Source organism: Phalaenopsis equestris, unplaced genomic scaffold, assembly GCF_001263595.1.
Source record: "Phalaenopsis equestris unplaced genomic scaffold, ASM126359v1 Scaffold000761, whole genome shotgun sequence".
Taxonomy (NCBI): Eukaryota; Viridiplantae; Streptophyta; class Magnoliopsida; order Asparagales; family Orchidaceae; genus Phalaenopsis; species Phalaenopsis equestris.
Window position 1 is genome coordinate 1786265 of NW_018165201.1, and position 23353 is coordinate 1809617.

At 33.6% G+C, this 23353-nt stretch overlaps 2 protein-coding genes across 2 annotated transcripts in view; both read right to left on the bottom strand.

Moving 5' to 3' along the window:
- Window positions 1-7739, bottom strand: part of LOC110030879 (phosphoribosylaminoimidazole-succinocarboxamide synthase, chloroplastic) — a 16069-nt gene extending 8330 nt beyond the window's left edge. Inside the window, exons 1-5 of the mRNA XM_020733838.1 lie at window positions 7419-7739; window positions 7231-7332; window positions 5067-5196; window positions 4659-4751; window positions 4244-4332 (exon numbers count right to left, since the gene is read on the bottom strand). Of these exons, the coding sequence (XP_020589497.1) occupies window positions 4244-4332; window positions 4659-4751; window positions 5067-5196; window positions 7231-7332; window positions 7419-7688 (684 nt within the window). The 5' untranslated portion in view covers window positions 7689-7739. The remainder of the gene's footprint in view (window positions 1-4243; window positions 4333-4658; window positions 4752-5066; window positions 5197-7230; window positions 7333-7418) is intronic.
- An 8703-nt stretch (window positions 7740-16442) lies between these two features.
- LOC110030790 (branched-chain-amino-acid aminotransferase-like protein 1) overlaps window positions 16443-23353 on the bottom strand; it is a 106518-nt gene continuing 99607 nt past the window's right edge. The window contains exon 19 of the mRNA XM_020733707.1: window positions 16443-17013. Within this exon, the coding sequence (XP_020589366.1) occupies window positions 16885-17013 (129 nt within the window). The 3' untranslated portion in view covers window positions 16443-16884. The remainder of the gene's footprint in view (window positions 17014-23353) is intronic.

Consider the following 23353-nt stretch of genomic DNA (forward strand, 5'->3'; position numbering starts at 1 on the left):
GTTTGAGCAAGATTTAAAAATTATTATTTATATTAAAACATCATTTGAATATAATTTAATATTTTTTATTCTATTTTCTTAATCAATATTTTAATTGGTTATAAATCTTTGTAGCCTTTTAGATTTTTTTAAAATACTACTTTATATATATATATACTTGATGAGTAGTATTTCGAGCCAAAACGAGCCGAACATGAACGAACACATCTTAGTTCGTGCTCGGCTCGTTAACTTATCGAACAAAATTAATGAGCCGAACACGAGCTTCTTAACGAGTCGAACACGAGCTGTTCGTGAACAACGAGCCATTTTGACAACCCTAGGCTTGACCGGCTAAACTTAGTTTATTTTGGTGAAATAGGTCAGCTCGGTCGACTGAGTTTGGTCTGTAGGGTTTGATCGAATGATTCAGCCTGGTTGACTACGTTCAATCCCTGATAAGGAGTCTTTGCGTCTTCGTTGGGTGGTCAAAGATACTGTGGAACTCACTCTTCCATTGGATCGGTTTTCCTGCAGTGGATGGCTCAAATTCTTCTTGTCTAGTTTTCGGTCGAATGGCCTACACTACGATCGGTTAGTTGTCTTTGTCTGCCTTTTGGCACAGTTGGTTTTTACCCAGTTGACTTGGCTCATATAGCTTGGCTTTTACGGCTAGGTGGGCCACACGATCTCGTTGCAATGGATATGCCCCCATCGTATCTTTCTCTCCTGGACCATTAGATCTCTATAAGTTATGCAGACGCCTTTTTGATGTACATATACTTTCCTTAGTTTTTGATTAGTAGTAATGTCCTTATGACTTCCTCATATAAATAATGGTGGATGAGTTATCCACTGAAAGCTAAAATAACAATTGTAAATGATCGGTCAATTCTTCCTACTTTGTCCCACTTTAATATTCATATTCCATCACTACTACATTTCTAAGAAATTGTTGATAATAAGGTAGCGAAGTACTAACATACTTAATGGTGTAGGTTAAGTTAAGACCAATAATAAAATAAGAACACGAAATAAAAAATGACTCAAATGGATCATCGCAAAACAAAATTCAACTTATTTTATCTACATCAATGCAACTCCCATTTCTCCTAGCTTCAATCAAGGTTCGGATCACTACTAAACCTCACCAAAAGTTTCACTTTTCTTGCTTCTATTTCATTAGATATTTGGTAAAAAGGAGAAAGATTAAAAAAGATATCTTTCAATAATTGATCAAGCACAAAAGCACTGCATTTGTAAATTAGCAGAATCAACCCAATAAAGATGTGTGACAAATAAAAATGAGTACACAAAGAAAGATGAAGAGATAGAGAAAGAAAGAGATGAAGGAGATTAGGGTTAGATGCTATAAAAATATTCATTCCTCATAATTTTAATGAAACATGAACTATCAACATAGAAAGCTTTATGAAAATTTGAACTCAAAGCAAGTTAGCACACCTCCTTTGCCAATGTTGTTTATGGTTTGAATGTTGCGGACATTCTCTCCTCTTTACTCAAATAGTTATCCACTTTTCTTTCATTTAAATTCAACAATTAACAACATAAACAGCCATCAAGCAAGCCTTCTCACCTCTTCTTCAATGACGAGATTTCTATATCTACTTGGTCTATCGCCCTCCCATCGATTGGCAAATCTTTTATGGTTCATCCTACAATCGAGGTGATTCACTAGTTCTTGTCAAATTTATAGCTAATTGGTGACCATTGGGCTTTTCAATAATAATGTCATCAGAAGACTTTCTCTATAAGCAGAGTACATCAAAGTTCTCTTACAGTGTTAATACTATATCAAAAGTTTTCTAGTGCATGTCTTAAAATGATTACCCACTTTTAATTACTTTGTGGGCCATCTATCACTCATGCTAGATCCCATTTTCATGATTTCATTTAGAATACTTTCATCACTCTACATTATCCTTCTTGGCTTCTATTTTTGAGTAGACTTTATAGATGGCTTATGTGATAACTCATTTACTGGGACTCTAAGGATAATATTGGTGGAGCTAATGTTACAACCCATTTTTATAAGATGTGGATAGCATCTTTATCTCTTGAATATAGGTAGAAAGTGAAATTTAAAAACATTCCATCATATTATTCCAATTATCATATTTTTGGATATGAATTCCCTGAATCTTTCGAGCTTTATCCAAAAGTGAATCATAAATTTTATTTGCAGGATCATCCATCAAATACTTATACTTATCCTCACTCCCTTTGGTGTAAGATCCCCACTCATCTATTTGGGTGTGTTGCCAAAACCCTAAAGCCAAATTGAAATTCTTTTTAGAAGAAAACAAATGATATTCCAGTCCCAGCTATTCCATTAGTGTTCACTTCGTCAACTATTAATATTATCAATATGAATATTTCACAAAATCTTGAAATGCCTCAAACCTTATCTGATTTTTGACGATTATTTGTTAATGTCTATAATTCTAATTGGAACATTCAGAGTTTTGGCATTTAGTGGATAAGAGAATTTGAGTTCTTTATACTAGAAGGGGCAGGATTAGGAGAAAATCCATCATCATTCATTTGTAATCATGAGACTAATTAAATAATCCAAATGAACAATTTTTATCTTTTTCTAAGATGTATTTTACTTTCTACTCTGGCAATTAATGATAAATATCCTTATTATACTCATATGAGTATCTAGTTAATATATTTGTTTAAAAAAATTAATAAGCAATATTGGGGATATCATTATAAAAAACCAAGAATGTATAAGCATTACCAGCACAACTTTAACCTCGGAACAATAAATATTGTGTTGGTCACCCCTAACGAAAAAACCCATGTCATGATAATGAAAGAAAGTATCAAGTAGTTTCTATTAAAGCTAGTTTATCTTGACATAAGTGTGGCGTTTATTTAGTATAAAATGGATGCAGATGAGTTTGTACTTTTGAAACTCATCTTCGTAGATATGGGAAGAGAGTTAATCTTATAAAAGATTTCAAGCCACCTTAATTTTTGCTTTTAACAAAAAAGAAAAAAAAATTAAAAGGAGTTGGTTTAGAATATTACTTCTATTTATAATGTAATAAAATTTTTAGATTTGATGAGATTATAAGTAAAATTAAAATTACTTGTAGTTAAAACAGACACTGGAATTGAGTTCACAAAAGGCGGCCCAATAAAAAAAGCAACCGTCACTAAAGCTCACTTAAATTAAAACCACATTTGAAAGTCAACTCTAACTCCTTTCGAGCCCTTGCATCAAAACAAATTGGTTTTTAGAACTTATTTGAAGGATGCAAATTAAGCTTGCTAAGAAAAAAAAAACAATGAAATGATTTAGGAATATTAACTGAAGATTAAACAGTCCAGATTTTAAGTATAACGGATACTTCACAATGTTTTCATCTTTCTTAAATATATTCAAATGGGTGCCCCATATATGAAAAACTCTTTGTAAAGATCCCTCCATTAACTACAAAATTTATTAACGGTAAAATGACAAATTACCTTTCAGAAACATTTATCTCTCTCTTTCATTAAGATCCCTAATTAAAGTGCAAACAGACTTTGAAGTGAACAAAAATTCCTCTCTTTCACTAAGATACATAATCACAAAGTTTATTGGGTTTAAAATATAAAAAATACTCCCTGTTTTTTTTCTTTCCTCTTACACAAAAAAGCCCCCCCCCCCCCCCCCTCTCTCTCTCTCTCTCTCATACACACAAACACAAAAAGAAAACAACATTTTGATTAAAAGTAATTGTTTCAAATAAGCCATCATGAAATGATGTTGAAGTATGTTTTAGAATTTTCTCAACTTGAAAAGATGATTATGCAGACAACATGTTTACTTAAAGTACCACTTTGTAAGATAAAAAAAAAGAAGGGGCAATTACATACATCCCACCCGAAACTTTCTATTTACAAATCTACCATCCTCTTTCATCCATTTTCCAAATACTCACTCAAATATCAAAATTCATGGTAAAACCCCAACCCATATTTTTCATTTTTATCAAATTCTCAAAAGTTTGATTGTGGCACGAGTAAATACATTGGTTCTATAGTTCAAAAAAATCACTTGGATGGTTAATTTGTAAATATCAATCTTTCAGGTGGTATGTATGCAATTATCCAAAAAAAAAAGAAGTAAAATAATTTCAAAAATGCAAATCTATTTGAAATACCCACCCTATACTCAAGGACATAGATCCAATTATGTATCCTTATTTAATTTGCAACTTATTGAGCTTCAGTTGACACAACAAACCTCATCAGGAGACACCGGAACATCATGATTTGTTGCTTTGGTAGTAGGTGTGAGAATATTAGCAGGCAACTTCTGATTTTTCTTCATACCTGCAATGCATAAGAAATAATATTTTTAGGGGGCATGTACATACATACCACCCAATTCTTATAAATTACATATCTAATACTTCAACTTTACTTTTTCACATTTATACCACCCAAATCTTTCATATCACATAAAATACCACTATTTTAACTTTTTTAAAGTGAAACACAGCTTTTCATGCATAGGTAAGGTGGCATGTATGTAACACTTGAAGTCTAGGTGTTAGATATGTAAATACATAGGAATTGAGTGGTATGTATGTAAATCTTCCTATATTTAAATAGTGTAGCCTATGCATGTCATAAAAAGATTTGCAGCTTAGACCCACCATCAGGAAGAATATTCCCACAATAGTTCCTTCTGCCACTGTTGTAAACAGTCCAAAGTGATGTGTCAGTGCTGCCAGTCACAAAGCCTCTAACTAAAAAAGTAATTGTCAAACTAAACATTTTAGCCACCATGGCTAAATGAATTGGAAGAAGGGGGGGGTAAAATGCAAATAAAAAGTCTAAAAAATAACTAGCATCATACAGATACAAATAGCAGATAGAATTAAAACCACAAAAGAAGCAAACAATCTAAATTTATCCCAAGAGTTACAAAATAGAATTGAAGTATCATTATTACGTGTAAATGGCATTCAATAAAGATTTCCATCACCCACACTCCCTCTTTTCTAAAAACATTTTATTTTTACAATATCAAATTTAACAATTTGACCCCAAAAACAACTTACCAACAAATTCAACAGGAAAAACTGAGCACTTCTTCGCTATTGTCACATTCTCATGAGGAGAGCAAACGACCGCATTAGGAACAATGTGTTCGGTCGTGTTAAACCACCATATACTTGTTTTGTTTAGAACCTGAGGAAATGAGTAAATAATAATCATAATCATTGCCCGCATACATGGAACGGATTTCAAATTTTCGGCAGGAGATAGATTAAGAAGATGAACAGGGCTAATAAACTTAATCTGAAATTAATTTCAGCAAAAATTAAGGGAAATTTACATACGTAGCACACAATTCTTGTGTATTTACATATCTTAAACCTAAATTTTCATATTTACATGTATAGCACTTTGGTGCTTTAAACCTATGCATGAAAATGTGTATTTAACTTTAAAAAGTGACAATAGCACTATTTTTGATGTGATATTAAAGGTTTGAGTCCTATGTGTAAATATAAAAGTTCAGGTGTGAGATATATAAATACATAAGAGTCGTGAGCAATGTATGCAAATCCCCAAAATTTAAAGTACTAATATGTAACTATATCCTAATAGGGAACTATGAGTATAAACCATAGATAAATATTGAGAAAAGTGTCAAAATGGTCCCTTGACTCTTTTTAGAGGTCCATTTTAGTCCAAGAATCTATAAAAGTATCAAATTAATCCTCATTGTTTTAATCGGGCTAAAATAGTCTACCCTAGAGACCATTTCAAGCCATTTTAAAAGAGTCTGATGACTAATTTGACATTTTTATAGACTATGAGACTAAAATGGCCTCATGTAAATAGTTAGGGACTATTTTGACACTTTACTCATAAAGCATTTATTGCCATCAAAATCCATATGTGAAATATTGAAGTGGTAATATCATGTTGATGTCAAATCATTAAAATCTATGCAAATTCATGATATGAGTCCTGATTCAATGATGATGATGCTTCAACTGCTGCTGATTAATTTGCTCAAGTTTTAATCAATGTACAAGTTTTCTTAGTAAGCAAGTGCAAAGAATAAAAGTATGAGTGTATATTGTTTGGATAAAACTGAAAAAGTAAAACAAAATAATCTTATTTGTTTGGTTTGGCTATTGGTTTAGTGTAAAATCCATCAAATCAATAATCTAATAATATCAATTTCTTCAAATATTAAATTGACAAAGTAATGCATGTAAATAAGTGACATAAATATCAACATAGATGTTGTTTATTCCACATGTCAAAATTATGTTTTTAACTAAGATTATTTTATATTATACTTAATATATATCATTTAAGCTAAATAAAAATATTTTCATTGTTAAACTTTATTATATTTTACTTCATCTGAAATAGAGCTAAAATGACCAAACTAACATTTTTTTCAATTAAGTTAGGCTTTAAAAATAGCTTGCTCATTCAGTTTTCTAAATTTTACTAGCTAATTTATAAATCAAACTTATAAGGAGTAAAAATTCAATGTTTGATAATAAGAGCTACTATGATAGAATAACATGTAAGAAGAAAGATTTTAGGAAGAAACATCTAAGAGCAGGCCAATGATATCAAATTCCATACATCCAACAAATCAAGGCTTATAATTGCAAGTGTTCCCATGCCTTAGATTTGATGCATTTTATACTTCCCACTATCTGGTAGGATGCCATCATGAAACCCACGAATGCAGTTCTAACAATTATCGAAAAAAAATAAAAAATATATTTGTCATGAAAAGAAAAAAAAAGAAGATTTACCTACATACCACTTAATCTAATCTATTTACATATCTAACACCTAAACTTCAATTGCTGTAGACATGCCAACTTATCAATACACGAAAAGGTATATTTCACTTTTAAAAGTTAAAAAAGTGGTATTCTTTATGTGATATGAAAGTTTTGGGTGGTATAAATGTAAAAGGTAAATTTGAGGTGTTAGCTATGTAAATACATAAGAATCGGGTGGTATGTATGCAATACCCTCCCCTTTAAAACTAGAGCAAACCTGAACAACCGAGCAGAAGCAGTTAAAACCATCTTAAGTTCAGAAAACATTACACAACCAAATTTTGGTAAATTTGCAAAATTGCAACTTTCATAAAACCACTCAATAAAATAATAATAATAATAATAATAATAACAGAAGAACAGAAGCCATTTATGTAAGAAAGAAAGGTAAAGGTGAAACCTGCCCCTTAAACGGAATGGAAGCCAAAACCCTATCAAATGCGCTCTGCCGATCGGTTGTCACCAGCACCATATAACCCTTTCCCTCATAAATATCTCTAACCTACGGCCCCAACATAAGATGAAGAAATCCAAAAAGAGACTCACAAAGAAATAGACATATAATGGATCAGAGAACAAGAAATGAACCTTTCCTCGAGCTTTCGCCATGAGACCGGGAACAGTAAGCTCGAGATGAGTCTCGGAAAGACAATTGGAGACAAAGGAACGTGCGGCGGTGAGGACGTCCTCGCGATGGCCTGCCTCAACGGAAAGAAGGGATGCGCTGGAGATGACGGCGGGGCGCCGCCGTGGTGCCGACATGGAGAGGTGGGTATATCGGCGAATTGAAGGGAGAAATGGGGTTTTCAGAGAGGATTTCAAATTGCTTGCAGTAGATGGACAGGGAGAAAGCGCCATAGTAAAGGAAGGCGCTGAATTGCGGCGAGCAAGAAGCTGCTGGGTCACCCTGCTGACATATATATGATTTAAATCATTCAAATCACTTACAAATTACTACTTTTTTAATTTATAAAAATAAAAATATATAATTTTGGTGTATTAAATATGTTGAGAAAAAATGATTGATATATATGTAAATATTTTTGTGAAAAGAGGTGATCTTTTAAGTAAATAAGTTTAATTAAATGTAAATTTACAAAATAAAAATAAAAATATACATATATTAATCATTATTTTAAATTATTTATTGTAAAGAATTTTAAAATCTTATTTTATTGAATGAAACATCATCAATTCTTAGTATTTTTTTAAAGAAAGGTGAGCTCAAAGAGCAATCAATACGTGTGATTCAAACTCGCAGTTTCACAGTGCAAAATTATACCCTCAAAGACTGTGTTGAGAGTAAGTGTGCATTCATCATTAATAATTAACAATTTAATAGTAATATTAAAATTTATGCATCATAGAATAGATAACAATCTGAAAATTTAAATTTAATATATATATATATGTATGTATGTATGTATACGATGGTGATTATAATTTTGATTGCACATTTTTATAAATTAATTTTGATCATTTTATATACATGTTGATTAATAAATTATAAACATAACATTATGTATTTACATATCTAACACCTATCTAAAGGTTGATATTTAGAAAAATATAAATGAACAACACATTTTTAGAGAAAATTAAACATTTGTATCCCAAAAATGGAAAAAAAATAAAAACTATTGCATCTAATGCATTTCCTTCTATAAATCATATAGGATTACTCAAGTGGCTTTTTTTTTCAATTCATTATCTCTATTTAAAATATATAATTTAAATTTATTTTGAAAGTAGAGAAGAAATTTAGGATTTAAAAAATTTAAATATAAATTAATAATTTATTAAATATTGAAACATCATGTGGTGATTCTCTTGACAAATGATAAAAATGATGGATATAATAAGTGAATGCATTTAAAATTAGAGGCATTTGCATACATACTACCTAATTCTTATTGTTGAACCAGATTTGTTCGTGAATCGAATCACAAAAGAAATAAAGCGTAATAGGAGAGAAGGAAAGATTGTGAGATAACACATCTTTTCTATGGTTTCAATCACCCTAGCACATTTAATAATCCCTTTATTTATAAGAGGACTGAAATTATTGTGAAATGACAGTTATACCCATGATTCTCTTAAGTTGGTCGACTTTTGATCAGTCGGTTTAAGGTAAGTCGGCTTCTGGCTAGTAGACCTCCAATCAACGGCTTCTAGGTCATTTGACCCTTCATGGATCGGCTTCTAGGTCGGTTGACTGCTATCGCCTAGTTATTCTTGCTTCGGGCACCCTTGCAATGCTTTACAAAATCCATCTTTTGGCACGTGTCTTATTCTGGTTCATCGAATCACCAGAAGATTTGATCAAGTATTTTTAGTGTATATTTTTTAGTTTCCTGATTCTTTCATATCTTAGAAACTGTTGCAATTAAAACATAAGAATTAAAAACAATAAATGACTAGTTATTATTTAATGACCCCAATGATTGATACTTCCTTGATTCTTGAGCTATTGGATATTATAAATAGGATGTGGAGACGTCTTCTCAAGTTTTTGTGCTCTGTTTTCTCCTTTTCTTTATTAGTTTCCCTGATTTGTGTGAGTTTTCATTATGCCTTTGCCTGTTAGCCATCTTCTACTTTGCAGGAGCTTGCAATGGATAAATTTACGAAGTACCAAACTGACATTCCAGACGATATCCAAAAGAACAGGTTGTTCTTGAAGGAAAAAGGTGGAAAACATTGTTAAGGGTGAGCGTAGGAAGAATAATGTGGTGAAGAGAATAGTGGCTTCATTCTCAAATCAACAGGCTTTTCTGGAATAGCCACAAAGCAGGCTCAACCCATTATTGCTCAATTAATCACTGTGAATCCAGTCTCAGCTGTTCAACCTGTCACTGTGATGCATGATTAGATCAGGGGCCAAATCACTTAGACAACATCTGGGATTCCTCGTTTGGAGGAGTTGATGATGTCAGAGATTATACTTTTGATCTAGAAGTTAGTGATGAAAGTGATGACAATGATGCTTCATTGTAAGGGTTGCCCTTGTGGGGCATTTCTTCATATGTGAAGTTGATGGAAGGATGTCGTGTGGTGTGTTGGAGAAGCAATGTTGCTACACATAATTATCATGAGTTGAGCCCTTTTAAACTTATTTGGCGGGCTGCCTCACTCCCATCTCTTTCAAAGATGGCGAGCACGACGCTAGCAATGCGGATGCCTTGAGCTCAAGCCAGTTCATCTGAGCTTCCTACATTAGGGCTTTCTCCTTTTGTTGGGTTATCGATACATGTGCCACGAACTCCTTGAGCTTCCTGGATTTTATTAGCTCTTCAATCATGCTCTGGAGGTATCGACTTTCCTTCATGCCGTATATGTGGCCTTTGTGATATGTAAAATATACCTTAGGATCACATAGATAACCCTCAACCTTTATGGGTGGTGTCTTCTTAAAGCACTTATTATTTTGGATAACTTTTACAACTTTTGTCATCAAGACTCTTGAAGGAGTCGACTAAGGGTGCTCGTGGGTTGAAGTTGACATTCTCTCTGCGTGACTATCTAGTTGTCATTCAGGATGTTAGGCTTGATATTTCCAGGGATGAATACCTCAATCTGATGTTGATTGTTTGAAAACATTCATAGGTCTTCAAAGTGAGCCTTGGTCGAAGGGTATGGGTTATGCCTAGATCTCCAACCTTCTCCATGGGTGCTTCTCTTCAGAGGGTGCTCTTTAGGTTGCTCTGTCTTGAAATGAAAGGAGAGTTATATTCTTGTGATGATATATGGTTGTTAGCAAGATCTAATAGCTCAGCCACTCTTGTGTATGATTGTTCGCATTTGCAATTGCATGTGTGCATGGATAGCAAGCTAGGCTCAAAAAATGAGTGACCCAATGTTGGTTGTAATGCCTTGACGAGCATTGTTTGTCAGGTCAATCTCAGAGAGAAATGCAAGTTAAAATATCGAAATTGAAATAAGTATGACTATGCTAAGGATCTAATGGATCTAAATTGTGTTACTCTGCATGTTACGAGTTTGTCTTTAAAATTTAAAAAAATAAAAAAAATATATATTGTTGTTTATCATGTCCGCAATAATTTTAAAATTATGTATGTAGCCAACTAGGCCATATATAAGGCAAACACTTTTCAAAATCCATCATGGGTGACATTCTTTAGATCCCTTGGATCTTTAGGATGAGTTCGCTGTGCCGACACCGCCAAAGTCATACATACCCAGAGACTTACCTTGTGCACTTAGATGTTGGTTATGACACTTATCGTTAGATGGAATTCTAGGCTAGGACTAGGGTGCTAGGTAGTATTTTTAACGCCTCTGGCTATTGTTCTTTGCCAGCTTGTTTGCTCTAGCCATGTATCACTTTTGTGGCTTTTTGGTATGCTTGTGTGTGCCTGTTTTTATATGCATGTTGGGATATTAGGGTTGTCTTCATGCAGAAGGGCCATGCCATATATATGCACACAAACACTTGAGTCTTATCGCTCCTTTTGCCTTCGTGGTATCATTTTTCTGGTGGATGATTCTGAGTAAGAAAACTAAATACATTAACTACTTAAATGAGGGAGATTGTCAAACCACCTTCAGTAGAATGAATTCGAACTCTTAAATAGCGAGGTGCCTTTTAGTTTAATTACAAAATTTTAATAGAAACATATAAGTTAAGTGTGCTTGTGATGGAGCATTCCGGAAAGAGCTCATAAAAAGTTACACCCATAGGGCATAACTGTGGGCCATTACGCCAAAGTGAGTAATATCTTAATGGGTGAGAGTTCAGGCTGTCACAAATGAATGTTTAAGGTTTTGAATTCATTCTACTTAAGGGTTTCACAATCTCCCCCATTTAAGCGGCAAAAATCTTTGTCCGTTTTCTTACCCAGAATCATCCACTAGCTAGATAAGATTTTAGAGGTGACCCCTATAGATTCAAGAGGTGACTCCCACCATGCAACACTTTGTCCCATCTTGGGTTCAAGAGGTAGCTCCCATTTTATAGCACTTTATTTCATATGACACTTAATTCCCTTCTTTCAACTAGTGTAATGCTCTGATAACAATTTAATTTGTCACGACCTTACCTGATATAACTATACAATAATAGAATATACCAAGTTGAGCACGCAATGAATTATTTACTAAATAATTATTTAGAAGAAATTTCTTTATTTTCTAATTTCATTATACATAACCAATAATTCATCAATAATTATATAAAAATAAATGTTGTCACACACAAGCTGTTCATGCCAGTAGGGACATCACATAGATTAAGTACGATGCCCCATACTTAATCATGGATAGAGATTCTTATTGAAGTGCTGGATATGTTGTTCAAGAAGAATCATTAGGTGCAAACTCCACACATGCAGATTTTGTTTTATTTTGGTTGTATCAATACAACAAATACAATCAAAATATAATGAAATCCACATGTACATACACCACATCTGATAATTGCTCGTAGTTTAGAGAGTTTGAGATGAGCCCTAAAAATTAATCTTAAGTTATGTAATTGTATGTGTCTAACATGTTGATATTCATTATGTAGAAGTAATTCTCCTAGCGGCTCAAGCATCATGCACATATTATGAGGAGCTTTGAGTCTAGTGGGGGGCCTGTATACACAATATATTTGCTAAGATATGCAAGACGGGTAAGCACACTCAATGGCTTGGGGAAGATGTGTACGCTTATTTGCGTAGAACTAGTGATAATCTTGACTATATCAAGAAGAGTAAAATCGATCTTTAGATTGTGGGGGCTCCCTACACACTAGAGAGGCACCTTCACAAATGAAGTACAAGAGGAGGATGACAAGAATTATTTTGTGTATTAAATCTTAGTAGATGATAATTATTTAATAAATATTTACTTTTCTTAAAGATCATTGGAGCTTAGACGAGGGCCCACTACTATTTAGCTATATGCTCGTGCACATCAACATTTATCAGATCACCAGCGGGTTAACATTAAATCTCAGACAACACCTGTAAGTAGCTAGAATAAAATTTATATCTTTTATAATTCTTTTTGTAGAAAACATATGAGCAGTTGAAGGAAGCTCAGAGTCAGCATATAGAAGGATTTACTATCCCTGATATTGAGCAGTTGGACTATAAGATTTGGAGATAAGCCGTTGGGGGAAATAAGAAAGGAATGATTTATGGCTTGGGGTCATAGAGACATGCGTAGGACACATATAGCTCTTTTACTGGGCATATCTCTACATCTAACTAGAAGGATAAAGTCTATAGGGGTGTTATTGCATTCACTGCATATATAAAGACCCAAGTTGCCGCTCAACTCACTCAGATGCAAAAAATGAAGATGTAATTAGAGGCAGTGCGATGTGATTTGCGTGGTATAGGAAAGCACCCTACAGGCTACAAAGGAGGATATGAAGGAGAATGTGGATGAGGAGGAGGAGGAGACCAAGAAGCAGCATGATTAGTTTTATTTCATTTTTTGTTATGAGATATTTATGTATAATTTTTGGTTATGTAAAAATTATTTCATTTTTTTGGTTATGTAAAAATTATTTCATTTTCTAGTGTTTAATACATTATGTTTGCTTTTATTTTCTATTTGTGATTGTATTCATATGGTTATAGTTTAGTAATTGTGTGGATTAGATAGTGTGATGCAATTATAAGTGTGTAAATTCCAATGAAATGACAAATGAGGTTTCTTGTTTTTTTTTTCATGCACACTTTTTAGAAGACCAACCGACGGGTTATCGATTTCCAAAAAAATTAAGTGCATGGCTCGTCGTTACTTCGCTGGGCAGTTACCCTTCAAAAATAATTATGATGGGAATGTTCCCTGTCAAACTACTATCAATTAAATTAACCTATTATAAATCCAATCAGAATAAGACTTTCCTCCCATAGGAAAAAAGGACCCTCGGAATAAGACCTTCCTACTACAAAAAAAGGACCACCTTTAACCCGTAGGAAAGCAGCCAGATTTTGAAGAACCGATGACTATGTTAATATTCATATTATTCTTTATCAAAGACATCACAAAGTAAAGTAAGAAAAAATAAAATTCAACTTTATACATATAATTTGTATTATGAAATCTTATGCTTATAAAAATTAATATTCAAAATTAGACATAATATCTTTCAAAGGAATTCCTCTAATTTATCTACTAAAATTTAAAATATCCTACTCGTTTAATTAATTAAGTTAAAATTTAACTTTTATAATTAGAGTAAGTATATATTTATAACAATTAACTCATTAAAAAGTAATTAAAAAAATAAATGATCACTTAAAAAATAAAGGCACCTTCGACTCCACCTTGCTTCCACAAATAAAAGCTTTAGCGCAAGAATCACAATGTTTCACAGGTATCTGAATCGACTTGAAGGAATAGTTTTGACTCTTGCTTAGGTATCGTCAAAGAAGCTTACGATTTTTGCTTTAGCAGGTGCAACTTTGGCTTTAATGAACAAAAGAGATTTACAACACCCGGCCTTTACGAATGCGGGATAAAGTTAATTCTGACTTGGTAACATCAACAACACATAAAGCGGACCTCACACACATCTTCACATACTTTGTCACGATCATGCCATGTTGAAACTAGTTAGCTTAACACCTTTATTATCAAAATCCTTATACTCAAATTGCACAACTTTCATGAATTCTTTTGATATGATGCCATCAATAGATCAATAATAAAAGTTAATATATCATTGAGCCATTCTCTAGAGGTCAACATCCAGAACATGATGAAGAAAAGTTAGCAAGACCATTATCTACTTAGTCGGAAAATCCATCTTTTTGAAAAAATTCCCAACCATGATAGCCAATCTTTTGCCTCTAAAGGTCAGTCATCTTTGTAGATCATGGTGACAATCTCTTTGTAAATCATTCAAATCATGGATCACTTACCATTATATGAAAATTTAGGGTGATCAGTACTCTTCTAATGACTTCTATAATAGTTATAAGCTCTTGCATCGCTCGATGGGTCTCTTGTAGGTTGATCAATCATCTTCATAAAAGATATCCACACTTTAGATGTAATGTCAAAATTTATGCACCCAACTATCCATGGCTTTCCCATATGTTTCCTAGGCTCCTAAATAATTTTGCTAAAAATAACAAAAGCACAACCTAACAGAAATACTTATATGCTTGTATAAGTTTATATAAGGGTGGCAACATATTGATAAAAATATGGGCTATTTACATAGAAGGGCCTCCAAACTTAGCTCAAGGCACTAACTAAATTAATCTTAAATAGATGATTAATAGCAACATTGTTCATAACTCTAAGGTACTTGGAAGATCATCTAATAAGCACAATCTTCTCTCTCTCTCTCTCTCTCTCTCTCTCTCTCTCTCACATACATACCACCCAATTCTTATGTATTTACATATCTAACACCTAAACTTTGATATTTACATTTGACACTTTGGTATCTTAAACCTATGCATGAAAAGCTACGTTTCACATATAAAAAGATAGTAATGATGATACTTTTGATGTAATATTAAAATCTGAGTGCTATGCACCTAAATATAAAAGTCCTGGATATGTAAATAGATAAGAATTGTGTGGCATGCATGCAAAATGAACTTTAAAAAAATCATGCCAAAGCATTATAATCCTCAATATTCGTGCTATGACATGAATGCTTTATGATTCATTTTAAGGAGAAATTATTGCATACGGACACCGCATGCATTTCTGCATGCGGTGTGCATGCGGTGTCCGATCTTGACCGTAGATCACGGTGATATACGGTCAGAATATATTTCAGTTTATTTATATATATATAAAAAAAATTTAGGTGTGACCCACCGAAATACATCCTGACCGTAGATCACCTGATTTGTGGCCAGGATCGGACACCACATGCAGAAATGCATGCGGTGTTCCGTATGGAATAATTTTTCCATTTTAAGACATGAGATGGCTTTATTAAACATGACCAGTTGTAGAAAACCTTTCAAAGTTTGTGTTAGAAGTCATTTAAAAGCACGTACTACTCAAAAGTTTGGCCCAAGTCAAAATCAAATTAGAATTAAACCTAAATTCACTCTAAACTTCATTACAACCAGCTCTCAAAAAACCTACTTGGATAAGATGAACTCAATGCCCTTAAAAATTCTCCGGACATTTACATACCAACCACCAAAAATTTTAAATATAATATTTTGACGACCTAAATTTAAAATTTACATTTCAACCAGCCAAATTCTTTTTTCGTTTTGCAAGAGTAGCGGTCAGTCCATTATATTTAAAGTTTTGGGTGATTGAAATGTAAAATTTTAAGTTTGGGGGGCCAATTCGTTATATTTAGAATTTTGGAGGATTGAAATGGAAATACCACCAACAAACTGCAACATTAGGATTGCAGAATCATGGCAGAATATATTCCTAAATCCCTACTCTGTATCTAACTTAGTGCAAGCATTAAAAAATCAATTTTTTTTTATGTTGCTAACTTCAGCAAAATTTCTCTAATTTAATACAGATAACTAATAATAGTAAAAAAAGAAGAAGCTTAAACTGATTGGAAATATTAAACTGCATTTATGCCTGCATAAAAAAAGGGTGTATTTACATACATACCACACAATTCTTATATATTTACATATCTAACACGCAAACTTCATGCAATATTTTCATCACTACAGAAAAAGTGGTAAAAGTAATATTGCAGTACAGTACTCGTGTAAAACGGAGCGTTGTGTACGTCAGAGATTATTCAGAGGGTAGAGGGGGATTATATTCGCATTATATCACCTTGTAATCTCCCTCTAACTTACCTGTACCTATCGGAACTACAGAAACACGAAACTTCTCTGTAGGTTTACAGGTTGGCTACAAGGAGGTTATAGAAGGTATAATACAGATATAACTCCCCTATACCCTCTGAATAACCTCCCGACGTACGCAAATATTTTCCGTGTAAAAGACATATTTATCAACTTTATGGAAAGATTCAAAAACAAGCAATTTTAGAAAATCAATTGCATTATTGCAAGATTCTATGTCTAATGGAAAATTCGAGCAATGTTCTCATGTAAATTTATGCAGAAATATCTGAATTTTATAAACCCGCATTAAGAGGAATCGGCTCTCCTGATTCTGCAGTCAGGGCTCTGTAAGCTTTCTGAATTCTTCTTGTTACAGGCCCTACTTGTCCATTTCCAATAACACGGCCGTCAATCATGACCACCTGTCGTAAAAGTAAAAAATTAAGGGGAGGTTTGCATGATCTCAAAGCAAATCCAATATTTTGGGGCATTTGCATACATACCACCAAAGTCCTGTGTATTTACATTCTAACTCCTAAAGTTTACTTTCTACTTTTATATTACCCAAATCTTTTATATCACATAATAAATTGCACCATTTTAACTTATAAAAAGTAAAATACATCTTTTCATGCAGAGGTAAGATGACATGTATGTAAAAATTGAAGTCAGGTATGTAAATACAAAAAAATTGAATGGTGCACATGTAAGTCTTCCTAATAGATTTTAAGTTTTTAAGCTTGATTTGAGATGGGTGCATTAGGTTGTCAAAAAAGCTTGTTGTTCGCGAACTGCTCGTGTTCAGCTCGTTAAGTAGCTTGTGTTTGACTTGTTCGTTAAGTAAATGACCCGAATACGAACAAATGTTTAAAGCTCGCATTATAAATGAACCGAACACGAACAACCCTTTATTCGCTCATGTTCTGCTCGTTTTAGTTCGAAATCAAGAAATTATATATATTATTATATAATAATATATTATATATATTAGTTATATAGTAATATATTATATATATTTATATCTAAGTTTAAATCATGACAGCTCATGTGATTCTGCGCCTTCTATTGCACAGAGTTGGAGTAGGTTTGAATCAAACACCCTACATATATTTTTTCCAATTAATTTTAACGAGCCAATTTTGAGCCAAACATAGGCCGAACACGAACAATAATATTTAAATTGAGTCGAACACGAACACACTGTTTACAAGCCAATTTCGAACATGAGCCGATTTCAAACACGATCAATTTCAAACTAGCCCAACACGAGCCAAGCCTGAGCTCTTTCAAGCTCGACTGTTTTATAGCCCTAGAGTGCATATATATGAATACTCAATTAACTCATATATTGCACTCATCTTAAATTAAATCAAAGAAGTTTAAAATTCATCAACTAAAATTTTAATCAGTTTACCCTCGATTAAATTTTTTTCCTAAGAATTAATCTCACCATATTGAGTCGAGCAACCTTCGAAGGAGATAAAATTAACGCATGATGTGAAGCAGTCAAATGAAACCCTCAAAAAGGATTCTCTAATAGATTTGCCATTTTTTAAAGCTTTTATAAGCAAGCAATGCTTGGTAGATACAACTACTGACCGTCACCGATGTACAAACTTCTCAGAACTAGTCATTAATCTATATGAAAATATTATAGAAAGATTTAGATACACACCACCCAATTCTTATGTATTTACATACACCTAAACCTCAATTTCTTTACTTACATGCCACCTTACCTATGCGTAAAAAGGTATATTTCACTTTTAAAAGTTAAAATGGTGGTATATTTGATGTGATATGAAAGATTTGGGTGGTTTAAATATAAAAAGTAAAATTTAGGTTTTAGAGATGTAAATACATAAGAATTGGGTGGAATGTATGTAAATTCCCCAAAATTATATTAGAATATTTTTATACATAAGAATTGGGTGATATGTATGTAAATGCCCCAAAAATATATTATGGACATTCTTATACAATTTGCATGATAGGAGGAGAAATGCTTGAAGGAAGATATTTGTTCAAAACTGCAGGACATCCAAAATATCTATTAAAAAAAGTGAATAAACAATTTTCGCATGATTTGAACCTAAAATCTCCATGTAAAAATGTAGGTAATCTATCCATCAATCAAGCTAATAATTACAACAAAAACAAAGCCTTAATCCCACTACGTGGGGTCGGCTACATGAATCCTTTTTCTCCATTGCGTCCAATTTAGTGTCAAATTTTCATTTAGTTTTAATAAATTAAGATAACTTTTTGTACAATAAGCCCAAGTCTTCCTAAGTCTACCTCTGTCTTTTTTAACATAAGTCGAATCTAAAACATCTAATCTCCTAATCGGATCATCAGACGGTTGACGTTTAATGTGACCAAACCATCTAAGACGACTCTCTCTAATTTTGTCCGTCACTGGAGCTACACCAACCCTATCTCCGATATATTCATTTCGCATATTGTCTCTAAGTGTAAAGCCACTCATCCACCAAGTTATTCTCATCTTGGCAACACTTAACTTAGTATTATACTTCTCTTTTAAAGGCCAACATTCAACGCCATAAAACATTGCAGGTCTCACCACCCTTTTATAAAATTTTCCTTTCAGTCTAAACGGTACTTTTCTATTTTCTATCACACAAAGAGGGCCCGAAGCATTCCTCCATTTCAACCAACCAACTTGAATTCTACTATTAACATCCCCATCTATATCACCATCGCTTTGAACAATCAAGCTAATGATTAGAAAAAAAAAAGGTACTTTCGAGTAAATATTTTTATAATTGATGGATATCTTCATGTTTACACCATCAAAGAACTGAGCAAATAAATAAACAAGTCAAATTCAAGAAGTTCCAAATTCATTTTATTGTCATTTCCAGCTTCAGGAATTTTCGACGCACGATGATGAATGCTTATACAGATGGGCTCATAGTTGCTATGATTACTACAGGTTATAAGTATGGATATAGTTTGATTCTTATCTCAAACAGAAATTAGTATATTTGCATACAAACCACATAAACTATGGCGATCTCTACCATGTTTGTCAAACCTGAGTTGTAGTTTTCCAACTTAGACTTTCTCCACAAGGTTTTGGCTTTTTCAATCTTTTGGACTTTATCCATATCCCTTAATTCGTCTTAGGACATTCACCAGATTTTGAACTTATCCTCTAATAATGGTAAAAAATGAAAATCTAACGAGCAAATTGGTTGGAGTAGTCAACTATTCCCATGCTGGAACATTGGTGTTGTATTGGACATGCCTACTTCCTTATAAATCAGACCCCTATAAGCTGCATTTGTATTGCCAATATTTAATGTAATAGGCACTTCAAGATTTTTTCAACAGGTTCGCATTCATTACTCTTAAGTATGGGATAATGAAGCAATCATTTTATATGTAAATTTTTTTGTGATATTTAATATGTAATGTCACTCATGTAGCTCTGTAGTGTGTTGCGGACTAAGCCTCTGCAACTATGGTGGCGGTGGTGGCTTGGCTATGAGTTCTAGTGCCTTGGGTGTGTGAGTTAGTGGTGGATGTGAACTGTGCTTGTGTGTGGTGGATGTGAGAGGTGTTTATACTGGTTGCAGTGGCTTGGGGTGTGTGTTCTGGTGGCCTTGGGTGTGTGGGTTGGTGGTGGATGTGAGCTGTGCTTGTGTGTGGTGGCTGTGAGAGCAGTTTATAGTGACTTGGGTGTGCTCTGCAAGCCTTGAGTGCGTGGGTTGATGGTGGATGTGAGGTGTGCTTGTGTGTGGTGGCTGTAAGTGGTGTTTATGGTGGCTTGGGTGTACTCTGCTAGCCTTGGGTGTGTGGATTGGGGGTAGATGTGAGTTGTGCTTGTGTGTGGTGGCTGTGAAAGCAGTTTATGGTGGCTGTGAGTGGTATTCATGTGAATGTGTGGGCTTTCTCCAAGCTCTTCTATTTATATTTTTGTTTATTTATTTGTCATTCTATAATGGTATTTAACTCAAATTTTTTCATTCTCACTCTATAATGCACTAACATGTTGAGTTTGTTAAATTTTAAGTTATTTTTTTAACTGTCAATTCTTCAATTAGTTCCAACATGACTAAGATGAAAGAAGAGGGTCCGTCAGCAATGTAGAATAAAGAGGTGCCAAACATTTTTTGCGATCTTTGCATTAAAGAGATTGAGGTTGGAAATAGACCTATCACATACTCTAACAAGAAAGGTTTGCAAGATATGTAAAAAATGTTCAAAGAATTGACCGGAAGAGAGTATGATAGGCTAAAATTCAAAAACAAGTGAGATCAATTAAACAAGGAGTGAAAACTATGGAAGGAGCTGAAACGAGATCCCTTGGGTTGGGTTGGAATCCCATTAAGCGTACCATTGATATTTCAGAGTAATGGTGGACTGAGAAGTTAGGGTTAATAATGGTGGACTGAGAAGTTAGGGTTAATAATGGTGGACTAACATGCATTTTTGCTCATTATCATTTTTGTTTTATTTTAACTAATATAACCCCCCCTTCAACAGCGTTATAGGCAGTACAAACTACCAAAAAAATTAAGGTGTACGAAATTGACCCAAGCTTGGAAGATAAATTAGACGTAATGTTTAAGTGGGTTGCTGCGATGGGTCAGCATGCGTTCAACCCAACTGAGTAGGTGCTTGCAGGCACCTCAAGTGACTTGATACTCACTCTTAATTGAAATGTATATCATTTTTTGTACTGTTATGAAGTGATTTTTTTGGTTCTGAACTATCAAATGTATGACCATTACAGTTCTGTTGCAAACAACATAACTGTGCACTGCCATAATGGTCATTTATCCAGAAACAACAGCAAATCAGCTGTTTTCTAAACGCACAAATCAAACAACTAAACAACTTATGCAGATCAGGAACAAAATAATTATTTAACCAAAAACAGCTGCAAATCAGTTGTTTTTAAAACACACAAACCAAACAACCAGCTTATCAGGATAAACTGCGAATAAGATGCTTATCAGGATAAACCGACTTATCAAGAGAAGTTGCAGCTGCCCCAAACAGACCCCAAGTTAGAGGCAAAGTAGGTGAGGAGACTAAATGCTTGCTGCATCTCTCCTTCCACCCCCAGTACATGAGCTCACTTTAGAGATGTGTAGAAGTTAAGTTGTGCTCGAGTCATGTTAAAATCAAACTTGACCTGAAAGGGAAAACTTGAGCTTGGTTTTGTAATAACAAAATAATAATAATAATAATAAGTAAAAATAAGCATTGATTTGGAAAGACAACTCTTAGCGGGGATTAGATCACAACCTTTACCACTTAACTCCTCATTTAATTGAAAGTTTTAGAAAAGGGATAGTTAGATGTTAATGCCGTCCGAACGCAATACCTTCCAAATTAATGCTCGAGTCATGTTAAAATCAAACTTGACCTGAAGGGAAAACTTGAGCTTGGCTGTGTAATAAAAAATAATAATAATAATAATAATAATAATAAGTAAAAATAAGCATTGATTTGGAAAGACAACTCTTAGCGGGGATTAGATTGTAACCTTTACCACTTAACACATCATTCAATAGAAAGTTTTAGAAAAGGGATAGTTAGATGTTAATGCCGTTCAAACGCAATACCTGCCTTAATTAATTCTAAGCATCGGGTCGTGTCGTGACAATAGTGGTATCAAACTTGTTGAGTTTGAAGTTGGAGAGCTGTTTTTATTAAGGTTAGTCCATTGAAGGCTGTGCAATGCTTTTATAAGGCAGAAAAAATTGAGCCCCAAATTTATTGGTCCATTTGAGAATGTGGAGAAGAATGGGAAGGTGGCTTACAGACTGGCTTTAACAGCACATATGCAGGAAGTGCATAATGTTTTCCACATTTCCTCATTAAGGAAGTATATTGCACATGAAGCTAATAGGTTGATAACAGACTATTCATCCTGATTTGACATATGCTGAGGAGCTTGAAAAGATTTTGGATTATGATATGAAGAAAATGCAAAATAGAGATTCCATTCGTGAAAATTTTATGGAAGCATAAGTTTGACAAGGATGCTATTTGGGAGAAGATTTTTGAGATGCAAGAAAGATAACCGCAACTTTTCTATTGAGGTATGTTCACTTTCATATTTATTTTTAAATTTCGATGACGAAATTTTATTAGGGTACATTGTAATAAAAAAATATAATAATAATAATAATAATAATAATAATAATAATAATAAATAAAAATAAGCGTCTAATTGGAAAGGCAACTCTTGGCCGAGATTAGATCGCAACCTTTACAACTTTACTCATTTGATTGTTTTCGGTGAGAATGAGAGAGAGAAGAGAAATTGTTGTATCTGAGAGTAACAGATGAAGGAAGAAACAATAGAAGAAGAGAAGCAATTTCAGTGAGGAGAAAGAAGAAGCAAGGGAAGTCGAAAACTTTGTTCCCTAGTCGAACGACTTCGCTAGTCTTCGTGCGTGCGGTAAAAAGAAGAGGAGAACTTGAGCTATTTTGCATCGAGTTTAGATTGAAGGAAGAAGATAAAGAAGCAAAAGAAAGAAGTCTACTGTTCTGTCAAGACCTAAGAAGGAAAGAGGAGGGAGCTCGTGTGGTCGAGCGGAGGCCGGAGGCAGGAAGAAGCAGAGGAGCGGGCATTAGTGCGTGAGTTAGGTCAGACAACCGAGTAAGGGAAGTTTTATAGGTTATTTTAAGAAATTTTGTTATTTAATTGTATATATAAGTGTGTGCGCGCATGCGTGCAAGTGTGTAATTTAAAGTTTAAGCTTAATTATATATTATATC